The sequence below is a fragment of the Diadema antillarum genome, unplaced genomic scaffold, assembly GCF_040938485.1.
Source record: "Diadema antillarum isolate AM-2024a unplaced genomic scaffold, OU_Dant_1.0 scf00000003, whole genome shotgun sequence".
NCBI lineage: Eukaryota > Metazoa > Echinodermata > Echinoidea > Diadematoida > Diadematidae > Diadema > Diadema antillarum.
Window position 1 is genome coordinate 3,956,064 of NW_027270892.1, and position 12,810 is coordinate 3,968,873.

The following is a 12,810-nucleotide window of genomic DNA, read 5'->3' on the forward strand; positions in this document are numbered from 1 at the left end:
CCCTGCCTCTGTCATAAAGAATGAGGATAGGAAGCCATAATAGAGTTTAAAATTACAGGTTAAAAGGCAAGAACAAGGGACACAAAATGATGAGAGGAAGTTGTCTTGAACTCACTCATCTGTTGCTGGTACTGGGGCATCATGTTTGAGGGGCGGCCCTGGATGGCCTGCCGCAGGTTCTCAGGCATGGGCTGGTTCCTCGTCAGCAGCTTGTAGCCCATGATCTGGGCCTTCAGCTGCTGCAGCTGGTTGGGGGTGAAGGGGCTGGGCCGGGGGCGCTGGGGGCCGTGCTGCTGGTAGCCGGACGGGGGCATGTTACTTGAGCCTTCCATCCCGTACCCTGGTGGTCACATGAAAAAGATTGCTGACTAACATGCAAAATGCATGGCACATTTACTGTATACGCCATATATTTTGCGAATTTTGCAAAGTTTGCAAATGCTAATCACAAAATCTACAAGAAGAGAAAGTTTCTCCATGCATTACTGTATTTCATGGTCGCAAATTCAACCACTTGGGAAATTCATAGGCAGTCCCGATTTGCACAAAATTAGACGAGCTGAATATATGGTGTATACACAACATCAAAATATACTGAGAATGACCAGATGCTGAGTATTGGGAGAATTTACCAAATGCCTTCTAACAAGGAAGGTGTACAAGTCAAAAACTAAATGGCACACACTGGGGGTACAATGAGCTCATCATGCAAATTAAGATCAAATTTTGTGGCACATGTCAACAGGTGTCACTGCTTGGAAAGAAGCAAAAGTGAATATCTGACATATTCACTCCCTCTTTCTGATTTCCTAATCAAAATCTTATGGCATAAACAGTGACCAAAGTAAGGTAATTACTTAAATTCTTTGCATCATTATGCTAATAATGTGATTATGCTAATCTCGTGGCATCACACAACCATTTCCCAATGTCTAGCGCATGCAAGAGCCACGTCATTCGCCACTGCCAGGTCCCTCTCGGTACAAGGTTGTAACATTGCATTGCAGCTCAGAAGATGAGGCATATAGTAGGAGCGTTCACGTCGCGGTCCCTGTCAGGTTCTTCTAAGTCCCTGCGAATCCTGCTACCACATTGCACACCATTTCATTATGCTAATAATGAGACTACAGATCAGTCCCCCTGTAACATGTATCCATGGGTGCATTCGAGCGCTCTTCTAAAGCGTACCATATCGCACCGTACCCATGCCTCTTGCACAGGTACACTAAGGTACGGTATGCTTTAGAAGAGCGCTCAAATGCACCCCATGTGTAAAAGCTTTAATGAGAGCATGAGTGGTGTGTGTTATTTTGATATGTATTCTCCAATTTTTGCAAAATGCAATAAGCCCAGAAAAAGACCTTCTTATCAAGCAACAATTTTCATGTGTCTGTACGGATGGGTCTACAATGTCTCGCGAAGTTGAAGGAGTAAAGGGTGGGATGACAGGTGCAAGACTCACCCCCGTTCCTGTCCGGAGGACCTCCCATGCCCCCTTGAGGGGGCATCCCCTGCTGCTGCATGTGGGCGTACTGCTTAGCCTTGTTTGCCATGGCAACCAGATGAGGGTATCGAGGGTCATTCTGCATCCCTTTCTCCTGCATTGACTCTAGTGCCTGTAATAAGAAAATAAACAAATCAATACATCAATAAAGACATATGAATGAATGAATAAATGAACAAACAAACAAACAAACAAACAAACAAACACATAAATATTGCAATTCAGTTCAGTCTGGAAAAGGGAATGAAATCAAAGCTAACTATACACCAGACCTGGCATTCTATTGACTGACAAAAGATAAAATAACAGATTTACAATGCCACCACGTAATTTTACTTGAAAAAAACAAAAAAAAACAAAAACCTAGATACTTCAAAGCAAATCATTTCAGTCATATTTCTGGGGTAACAGCATATACCTATTATAACATAGCTTATCTACCTGCTTTGGGCTTTAAGAAAAAATAAAGATTTTAATAGGAAACCTAATCAACAATGATTAAAATTTGCACACGGTATGTACAGTGTATGATTCCACTGTCTCATTCATTCTTTCATGTGTATTGCACACATGAAAGAAATTGCCAGTGAATGTAGTCCTGTACAACATCAGCACTATCTTACCCTCTGCAACATGCTGTAGTTGTTTGGATTGTAGTTCTGATTTGGAGGCCCTTGCTGCTGTGACTGAGGTCCATGCATAGGCCCAGACCCTGGTCCAGGTCCTGGTCCTTGCATGTAGTTCTGCCCTGGACTAGGCCCTTGTTGGCTTGTCATGGGTCCATGGCCAGATTGGCTTGGCATGGGACCATGTGCCGACATCGAGCCCTGTGACGTCATGGGATTGGGCACCTGGTGAGGAGGGCCGGAGTGTGGTCCGGTTGGGCCTGTTGGGTGGTGGGAGCCGGGGCCCTGATGGGGCGGGCCTGGGTGAGAGGGACTCTGGTGTGGGGGAGCCTGGTGCTGCTGCTGGTTGGGCATGGGAGGGCCTTGGTGCTGTGGCCCCTGGTGCGGGCCCGCCTGGTGTGGACCAGACTGGTGCGGAGGGGCAGAGTGGGAGGTAGACCCCGGGTGTGAACCAGGTCCTTGATGGGGAGGGCCTTGGTGCTGAGAGCCTTGGTGTGGTGGCCCCGGATGCATGGGACTCTGGTGTGGGGGTCCCTGGTGAATCGGGCTCTGGTGTGGGGGCCCTTGATGTGGGGGACCTTGATACTGTTGGCCTGGTCCCATCATACCATGGCCACCCATGGAACCTCCTGGAAAACAAGAATTACAGAGCAATAACATTACTAACATAGTGAGCTTTTGGATAAATAGAGGCCTATGTGCAAAATTTCTTTAATATTTACTCTTTCTCACTAAACACTGAAGAACTGCTACAACTGCACATTGCCAAGTTACACACGATGCCATCCTGCACTGAAAGTCAACCTCTGTGTTAAAGAGGAAATCCACTCCAAAAATAAATCAACTTCAAATGAAAGAGAAAAATGTTCCCCACAGAATGATAAAAAAATGACAAAAATCGGATAAGAAATAAGGAAGATATGACATTTTGAAATTTCACATTCTTTCCGAAAACATTTCTCGACCAGTCCTTATGAATATTCAAATGAATGAGTTGATGATGTTGTACCCTCACAATTTTTCATGCATGCTATATATGAAATTTGGAAAAATTGTTAGTTTTAGCTAATACAAGTAAGAGCATGTTCCCATACCAAGATATTACAGAGTTACCATTTGTTCTTTTTTATTTTGGGTGGTTTTAAGACAAGTTTTATATTCTATACAGATGAAATATGAGATTTTTGTCATTTCTGTATATGAAATGAATAAGAAATTGTGAGAACATGACATCGTGAACTTGCTGATTTGAGTATTCATAAGGACTGGTCAAGAAATGTTTTCCGAAAAAATGTGAAATTTCAAAATGTCATATCTTCTTTATTTCTTATCCAATTTTTTTGTCATTTTTGTATCATTCTGTAGGGAATATTTTCCTTCTTCTTTTGAAGATTATTTATTTTTGGAGTGGATTTCTTCTTTAAACACTCTTCACTAACTGGAGTTGACAGAGAAGCATCTAAACACTCACCCGGATTCATGACACCTCCCTGTCCACTGTGCTGGTTACCATACTGGCCCCCCATGTACCCCTGGTTGGGAGGTGGCATGGGATTGTGGCCTGGCCTCGGACCTGTCGGAAGGATACACAATGTTAAGTAACACTATTCAGTCACAGGAAATGTTTCAAATGCTCATTACAGATGAGCAGCATCAATTTGCCAATTTCTTCTTCACAAATTTCAAAAGTTAATAGTAAATATTCACACCATAAAATATAAAATGTACAATTCAGGAAGAAACTTGACAATACTGAACATGACTTTATCTGCAGCAATCACAGCAACAGCTCAAATGCTCAAGATTGCTTGATTGTTGCCATGGGTGGTTGATGCACCTTTTTCATACAGCTTCAGATGGTCACCATCAGCACAAGCTCTCCAATTACTGTATATGCCGAATATTTCGCGAGGTTTTTATTTTCGGAATTTCGCGAGTCGGGTGCTATTCGCGAAATTAAAGACATGCGAAAATATTGACTCTGATCCTGATGTGAATGTGACGTACGCGTGTACATTTCTCCGTTCAGTACAGGACTCCACGATCGCAAATTTAACCACTCGTGAAATCATTGGGAATTCCCGATTCGCGAAAATTTACTCGCGAAATATGGCGTATACAGTATTGTACCTCAACGTTCTTGTTTGCATCTTTCTGCACTAAAATATTGCTGGACTTTCCAAGCAAATACAAGATTGAGATCTCCTTTTGTTTATTTCGTTTCTCCTCTGGACTTGCCACAAATAGCACTTTATCGAGCTGTTTCAGTTACCTTGATTAATCATCTGTGATTGATAGGGTGGCATCGGGCCTGGGCCCGAGGAGGGCACATGTCCACCCATGGCTGGGGGGCCCTGTGGGGGCATCATGTGGCCCTGACCCCCCTGCATGGGGCTCATGGACGGGGGCATCATGTTGTTGTCCCCCATGGGGCCGGGCCCCTGCTGCATGGGACTGGGACTTGGGCCAGGCATTCCCGGACCTGGACTAGGGGTCATCATGGGACTCTGGCTAGGTCCTCCTTGCATGGGGCTCTGCATTGGTCCTCCTTGGTTTTGCATTCCAGGACCTGTTGGTATCATGAAATCACATAATATGTCTATCACTCATTAAGCATTATGGAAAGAGTGCCTGTAGAAAAAAAGCATCCATTTCAGAAGTAATTTCCTCTGCTTCCAACAAAGCCCATTACTCGTCGCAACACCTTTGTCTAAACAGTTTTCTCTTAGTTCAGTTTATGCCCATATACTGTATAAAGTATAGATCATATAGGAATGTGCATTTTCATAAGATCGATTCAAGGCATGACTCAATTCACATGTTTAGGATTAATTTGAACTACAATGTGAGGGGAAAAATCATTTTCAACGTAATTACTTAGTGCAACAGTTTGACATTTGTTTCTCTTTCTTGTTTTTCAACAGGCAGAGACAAGCAACAGCCATCTGGCTAACATTACAAGTCTTCACAATTAGGAAAGCCACACTATTTACCCATGACCATAGGTGAAGAAATGTTGTTCTACATGTATAATCAATGATTCTGTTCTAATGATAAATTACACATTACTTACACATCTTTACAACCATGCATTCTTGCAAAACTGTTTTGAACACCCAAACACAATCTTGCAACTTCTCATTCACCGAGTGTTTACCTGGTATTGTTTTTATGTATCATATGCATTTTGAGGCTAATCAACCTACTAAAACATCTTTTGAATGCACTTTAAGAATTATCAGTTTGTGAAAAAAAAAAAAATCTGGAGAACCAAGTCCTACCTGTTCCTCCTTGCTCAAAGCCTTGCCCAGGTCCTGGACCACCTGGGCCAGTTGGTCCTGTTCCTGGATGATTCATATCTCCACTCATGCTATCTGGAATTTGGTTTGGTGTAGCCATTGGGTCATCAGCCATTGCTTAGTCTGGAAGGAAAAAAAAAATGACACAAAATAACATGTAATGCCTGCTTTGTGTTCACCAAATATGGCAGGAAACTTGCTAGTTACAGTAACCTATCTCAGTTAAAACTCCAACACATCAGAACAGCTAGAGCAGGTTTTCAAGAGTCTATTTGCCAGCTTGGAATCAGACTTTATCCATTTCAAGAACAGATACCAAATTTTCATAAACATTTTTTCACGAGTATTTGCACAAGTTATTTTTAAAGAGACCGAATACAGAAATACACTTTGATGCACAATGCAGAGCAGTATGTGTTTCGGCTATCAAGTGTAGTAGTATTACACATAAAACATGTAGTTGTACAAGTCAGCATAAAAACACAGTACAGTGAGCTGTGAAAATAGCTTATCTAAGAATGACATTCTCAATTCTACAGGAGAAATTTCCATGAGCAAGCTGGCTCTCTGAAGTGATACACGAGACATACTAGAGACACTAGAGCATCGTACTGCTCCTGACATATATGCATTGCACTCACCTCTTAATCAGCTGTACATCGTAAAAAAAAAAGTCAAAACATATTTTACTTTCTGCAAACAAACAATTCTTATTTCTTGACTTGTTTTGTAGAGTGGTCTTTTACCAAATGGTATGTGGTCAATTACCCATCATTAAGTGATCCGATCACACCTGTAAAGTGATAGCATAACATGAGTGATACTCATAACACAGTAACTGGTATACCATGACACACGTCACATGATAATAAGCAACTACAAAACAGATGTTTTGTTCTTACATAAGGAGTCATAATAATAGTTTTTATTCTATAACATCATGAAGAACATAGAAACCTGTATTTGTAACCAACCATGCTGTAGTCCAACAGGGGGAACGTAATATTAATCTAGATTTGCAGCAGATGCATTAGACTACACAGTCCGCATCAATGGTGCTGGTAGTATAGCGCACTTGTGGCCTGTTTCACAATGAAACCAAGACGATCTTAAAATTTAAGATTGACTAAAAATTATGGTATGCTGTGTGAGTCTTCAATAATGCTCAACTTTCCAATGAAAATAAAGATTTTGAAGACGTTTTTAATGTAGCCATTGATAATACAAGATAAAATAAATAACAAAGGATTATTCTATGAATGACATTTGAAGAGGATGGTAAAAGGCTAATAGAATTGAACAGAAAAAACCAGTGGCATACTGTAATCTTTAGTCAATCTAAAATTTTACGATCAACTTTTATACATGTAGATCTCTATTCTCTGATTCTTAGTGAAACAGGCCCCTAGTGCAGTTGTTATCCTTGTTGTCTAAAGGCGCATTATTCAAGATTCTGTAAAAGTGAATATTTTCGCATGACTAATTTTTCGCGCTTAGTCGGGTAAGAAGAGTTTCGCGTGTTTTTGAATTGGCAGAATCAAGATAGCAACTACTGTGTAGTACTGGAACATACGGCAAGCAAAAATGTTTGCGTGCTTTACATTTATTTTCACGCCAGTTTCTATTTGCAAGAAATGCACAAAAATTTCACCAGTGCAGAAATTTCCACTTTCACAGTATTTGCTAATTCAAGACAGGCGTTTTTCTAACCGTCAGGCGTTACATTAGGCGTTAGTTCGACCCAGTTAACGTTTAATACTAATAGTGGAATAAGTTTAAATGTTCCATTTTTATACAGTTGCGAATTGTTTCACAGTTTTCAGTAAAAATGTACAGTTTGAAAGGGCTCTAATCATCATTCAAAAAGAATATACATTTTCCATTGGGAATTATGCATTTTGCACATGATGTGTTCAATCGTTCTAACGTTAGGTACAAAGGTAGGCCCAGAAGTTACAGAACCAGTTTTGGTAGCGCAGGGCAGCGTCTGTTTTACACAGTTCAGCTTGTATCGCGATCGCCAGCCATAGAGCTTCACGATGGTACGCGTACAGGCACACCATTCATTCTCTGCCTGCCGTTTATTGTGTAGCCTGTAGGTACTGGTAAAAAACTGTAACGTTAGACGGCTCAGAGTCATACAGAGCAAGCATGCATTGCCTTTGTACACATGTATACGGCTCTGTGCAGCCGACAACGGAAAGAATTCCGCGACAGATACCGCTACCGTGTGTACTTACAGACAGAAATGAGACATTTTTAGGTACTTTCATGCCCGACAAGAAAAACCACGGTACATCACATAAGTCAATAACAGGCTTGTACACGTAAAATGCATCAAACTTTCCTCTTACCGACAAAAATCGACTTTTAGCTGTGGGAGACCCGCTTTTCGCAGAGAAGTCGCGTTTCCTCCAGGCTTTGTCCAAGCGGCACTCGGGTGGAAGCTTACAGCCTCGTATATTTTCGGAAAACTTCGTGAATTGAAGCTTTGGTGTTGCCAATTTAATACATAGGGTTACAGTTGAAAAGATCTTATGATGTCCTAAGTCCGCCAAACTGGTCCATGTAAATGTATAATATTCTCATCTTCACAATTAATCATCCAATGCTAATCCTAGCTTCACAGTAAAATGCATGAGTGGGAATGTAGGACTATAACATAAGATGGAAAACATGTATGCAAATGCGCTGCTTGGAGGAGGTCTTGATCTGCGCTCTTAGTGCTTTTCTACTTAAGTTTAGGTTCGTTTGTCTTTTGTTCAACTATAGAGGCGAAAAAACAACAACTTGAGATTATAAAGCTATGATGTTTATCTCTAATGCATTGGCTTGTTCACGATATAATCCATTTTTCTAATTGATATGAAACATTCATTCATTCATTTATTCACTTATTTCCATATCAAAACATAACATTTATAAAGATCAAAACACCATTGCCTTTAATTGGTACAATTTATACATTTTGAATGGAGGGATCATAGAAAGCACACAAGAGGCTTGTTGGAAATGATCCGCTTGTACAATCAATAGGGCCTACATTTCAACTGAGCACTTATCAAACAAATTCAAATGATAGTAAAACAAAGGTGGAAGATACAATGAAAATAGATGAAAAGAGGCAAAGGTGGAAACAATGCATATCTACATACTTATAGTTTCAAGTGCATCAATTTAATCAAAAATGTGTTTTTATATAGGGGCCTATACTTTTGATTGATAGAAGAAGGGTAATGCAAAGAATAGGGCCATTGTAAAATATGGAAGATTAAGTTTTTGAAAAGCAGTTAATGGTGTGCGAATATTTTGAGCATTCCTATAGTGTTGTAATATGAATGGAGCAATTCAGAGTGAATTTATTGTCAAATACTTCAGGAAGAACATGAATATTATAGGCCTGTTCGCAATTTTCCTTCACATTAGGACCCTTTTTGGTATTTTCCATTTAAGCATTTTGCACACGCTATTATTTATGAGTCAATTAACTCAATTGTAAAATATGGAACTCACGAAATTGTTATATTTTAACTACAAAGCATAGTTAAGGCCTAAACTGTTTCAGAATTCAGAGTGATCTTTGAGATGTAACTTTATTCGGCAAGTTATGAAAAAGGGGAACATCGAGTAAAATTTGAATTTATTATACATGCAGATATCATTCTGTGTCTTTCTCTGCATAACAAACCACCGTGGTGAAAACGAAAATTTTGCTCCAAAGTTGCTTCAATATTCATGCAATACTGATTTATAATCAGATCCTGAAGAATTGAGCAGAATATGATCAAAGAGCTTATATAATGAGTATAGGCCTGAGTAGGTATATAGTCAGAAAAATCTCTATAATGTGACGATGGGCTGATGTTGAGTTTTATGAGTAAAAAAACGTATCCAGGCCCGGCACACAAGTTGACAATATTTGTGTATCGATTATGTTAACAACCTGATCGATTATATTATAAATTGATGGACAGTGGGGGCATTTCATGTTTGAAGATTTTGTCCAACAGCTTTGTCGGACAAATTTGCTGTCAGCCAGTCAGACTTTGATGCAAGGATTTCTGTAGCTTTTGTTTTAACAGTTTGTCAGACGAAATATCTGACAAAACGCTTCATGAAATGCCCCCCCCCCCCCAGGTGGAGATCATAGATCGGCAGATGAACACCTTTTGGAAACGAAACGGAAGCCAATGAAAAGGATTTGACAGAGAAGAAGAAAAAATATGAAAAAGGAGAGGAAGAGGGGATAGGAGGAGGAAGAGGAAGAGGAGGAGGAGGAGGAAGAAGAGGAGGAGGAGGAGGAGGAGGAAAAGGAGGAGGAGGAAGAGGAGGAAGAGGAGGAAGAGGAAGAGGAGGAAGAGAAGGAAGAGGAGGAGGAGGAGGAAGAGGAAGAGGAGGGGAGGAGGAGGAGGGAGAAGAAGAGGAGGAGGAGGAAGAAGATGAAGAGTCGTCGTAGTGGACGTCCAGGACATAGTAGGTCATACGCGTGATATTATAGCGATAATCAGGGAGGTGGAAAGTCTCTTTCCACCTCCCTGGTTTATAGTGAGAACAGATGCTAAGATGCATGGAAAGAGGAAGAGAACATGATCAAAGTAACATTGACGTTATGCTGCATTCCTTTACAAGTGTGTATTTTACTCTTGTGGTCCCCTCCCCCTAAAAAAAAAAAATAAAAAAAATAAAAAAAAATCTGCTACTTTGCACGAGGGCGGACTCGAGAGGTTTCAGTTCAGTTAAATGCAAGTTTATTTGCATTTCAGACAAAACATAATAACATACATTTCATTCTTTTATATATATCACAAAGGAAAAATACATTATGAAAAGAACAAAGTGTACAACAATGATTGTGAAACATTATCATAGTACCGTGTATATAATGACGAAACATTGTGATAAATCATCAAGGAGAACAATGGTATTTAGGAAAAACGGGGACACGCTGAAAAGATGTTGCTTGTAATTAAAAGAAAAAGTACTGATATATAACTGGTTTGAAAATCCGCTGTAAAACACCACAGACAAGACTGTTATCACCACAACAATTGACAACAGGAGAGGCTAGTAAAAATGCTACAACCAAATTGAGCGACCTGCAGAAGCATATCGAGAAGTGTAGCTGTGGAAAGAAGAAGAAGAAGAAAAAAAGGAAATGTGAAAATGAAAGACAGAGGTATAACTGCATCGGGAGGGTATGATTTGATAGTAGCAATACAACAAAAAGATTAGGAACTCGAGTCATGTCAAACCATCTGTAAGTTCAAGTTCAAGTTCAAGTTCAAGTTCAAGTTCAAGTTCATTTATTTGTCTCTCTTTAGTGTTAGACCCTAGGTTTTATTAACAGGGCCACTTATAACAGTTGTTACAGTTAATGTTAACATTAGAGTTACACCTCTCTATGTCTAGATAGTCTTCTAACAGCAACATCTACCCGTAGATGTTTTAAATTTTTCTAGAGACCAGAACAAGAGTAGAATCTAATCTTAGATAAGGTCTAACATTAGAGTTCTCAGTTAGATTAGATCCAGGATAGATCTACTACTTTTTCTACTAGTAGTACTAGTAGTAGAGTTCTACTACTACTACTAGTAAATACTACTAGAACTAAATTTAGAGTTGAGACCTTACTTACGAGCTAACTAGGGCCTAACAACATATTATTGTTAGATGTAACGACCAACACGTTAGGCCTACTCTGGAATCTAAGTGTCTAACTGTGTTAGAATAAAGTTTCTAGATCTACTGTTAACTGTTACAGTGCTAGCTTACAACCTTAGTTTAAGGTTAGACTCCAGACCTAGAAATCTAGATTTGAGACTCAAGATGGGCGAATTTAAACCACTGCTATTTTTGGGTGTTACGGACTTGCCGTGACACCCTATCAACTAAACGAATATCATGGTTCGCGGTAGGCCCTAATTAGGCCTAGGTTCTGCCGCAAACATTAGATTCTAACATTACCTAACTTAGGGCCTAACGTTACTACTATTGTAAATGTTACTACTAGGCCTACCTGTAGGTACCGTTGTTACAACTAGTCAGTACACTAGACGTCTCTTACGTACTAATGTACTACTAGTACTACTACTGAATAGAAATCTACTACCAGATGTAGATGGTCTAGAACCTATCTATATCTAGTATTGTAGTAACACTGACCACAGTTAGGCCTATTTATATTAAGGGCCTATAGTATAGGAATCCTACCGACCGTTAATAGATAGATCTAGCCTACGTATTCTAGTTCCACTTCTAATAATAATAAACCCAAGCGCTCATTTCTAACTAGTGACATAAAAAGATACTGAACATTTTAACAGAATAGGCCTAACATTACATATTGTGTCACGTTTCGACAGTGTAGGCCTATCACAGAAAATAACAATAAACAAATAATAATGCTAACCGCTAGGCCAGGGCCTACAGTACAAATACATGTAGCAGGCGGCGTATGCCTCACGTACACAATACAGCTAACCTCCTTAACATTTTACAATACAGGTTCTTCTAGATAGTAGAAACTTATTGTCAATGTGAATTTAGATACATACTTGCCAACTCTACCTTATTTGGCGGTAGACTACCGCTTTTGAATGATTTCTTTAGCATTCAAGCTAGCGCTGCTCGCATAGGCATCCTGGATTCTACCGCTTTCTCAAATGAAAATGTTGGCAAGTAGGGTCTATGTAGATAGAGTCTACAAAGAATCTAGGTTAACGTTAGTTCTAACGTTAGAGACTCTGGAAGTCTAACTAGACCGCCCTAACTGTTAACATGTCATTATAGGGATGATAGTTCATGTGTTCTCTAACCGTCGTGTACTGTTTTTTAGATCAGACGCTTTCTAACGTTAGTCGACTTATCGTTGTTGTAAAATTCTCACAGCTAACTGTATGAGTGTTAGCGTTAGATTAGACTGTCTAACGGTAATAATAGTAGTCTAGACCGTCTAGCTGTTTGTTAAATTTACATCCATGTTAGAATCTAACATTCAACACTCAGACTCTCAGTTAGAATCTAACACTGAGTTAGGGCCGTAACATTAACAAGTTAACGTTTAGATCTACCGGTAAATAGCGTTATATTTCTAGAGTCTTTGAGTTTTGTAACCGTTAACAAAAACAACTTCACAAGTTGTAGCCTGACGTTACCGGGGTAATTGTTAGAACAGACGTGCTTTCCTTACGCCGTCTCGGCAACACCACAACGTTACTACTACTAGTTCTATAGACCTACTAGGCCTAGATCTGTTAGGTAACTGTTAGATGTAGATTCTATTAAATCTTAGTTCTAACGGTTAGCTAGCAGTTAGGCCTAGAGTCTAGTTCTAGTAACAATTGATTTGTTAGATCTAACGTTAAGAATCATTGTACCAGTA

General features: G+C 39.8%; 1 protein-coding gene across 1 annotated transcript in view; it reads right to left on the minus strand.

Annotated features, from left to right (window-relative positions):
* LOC139736637 (probable global transcription activator SNF2L2) overlaps positions 1–7,859 on the minus strand; it is a 37,980-nt gene extending 30,121 nt beyond the window's left edge. Inside the window, exons 1-7 of the mRNA XM_071647422.1 lie at positions 7,784–7,859; positions 5,412–5,552; positions 4,403–4,699; positions 3,602–3,703; positions 2,128–2,759; positions 1,463–1,616; positions 116–340 (exon numbers count right to left, since the gene is read on the minus strand). Of these exons, the coding sequence (XP_071503523.1) occupies positions 116–340; positions 1,463–1,616; positions 2,128–2,759; positions 3,602–3,703; positions 4,403–4,699; positions 5,412–5,544 (1,543 nt within the window). The 5' untranslated portion in view covers positions 5,545–5,552; positions 7,784–7,859. The remainder of the gene's footprint in view (positions 1–115; positions 341–1,462; positions 1,617–2,127; positions 2,760–3,601; positions 3,704–4,402; positions 4,700–5,411; positions 5,553–7,783) is intronic.
* Positions 7,860–12,810: the final 4,951 nt, after the last annotated feature.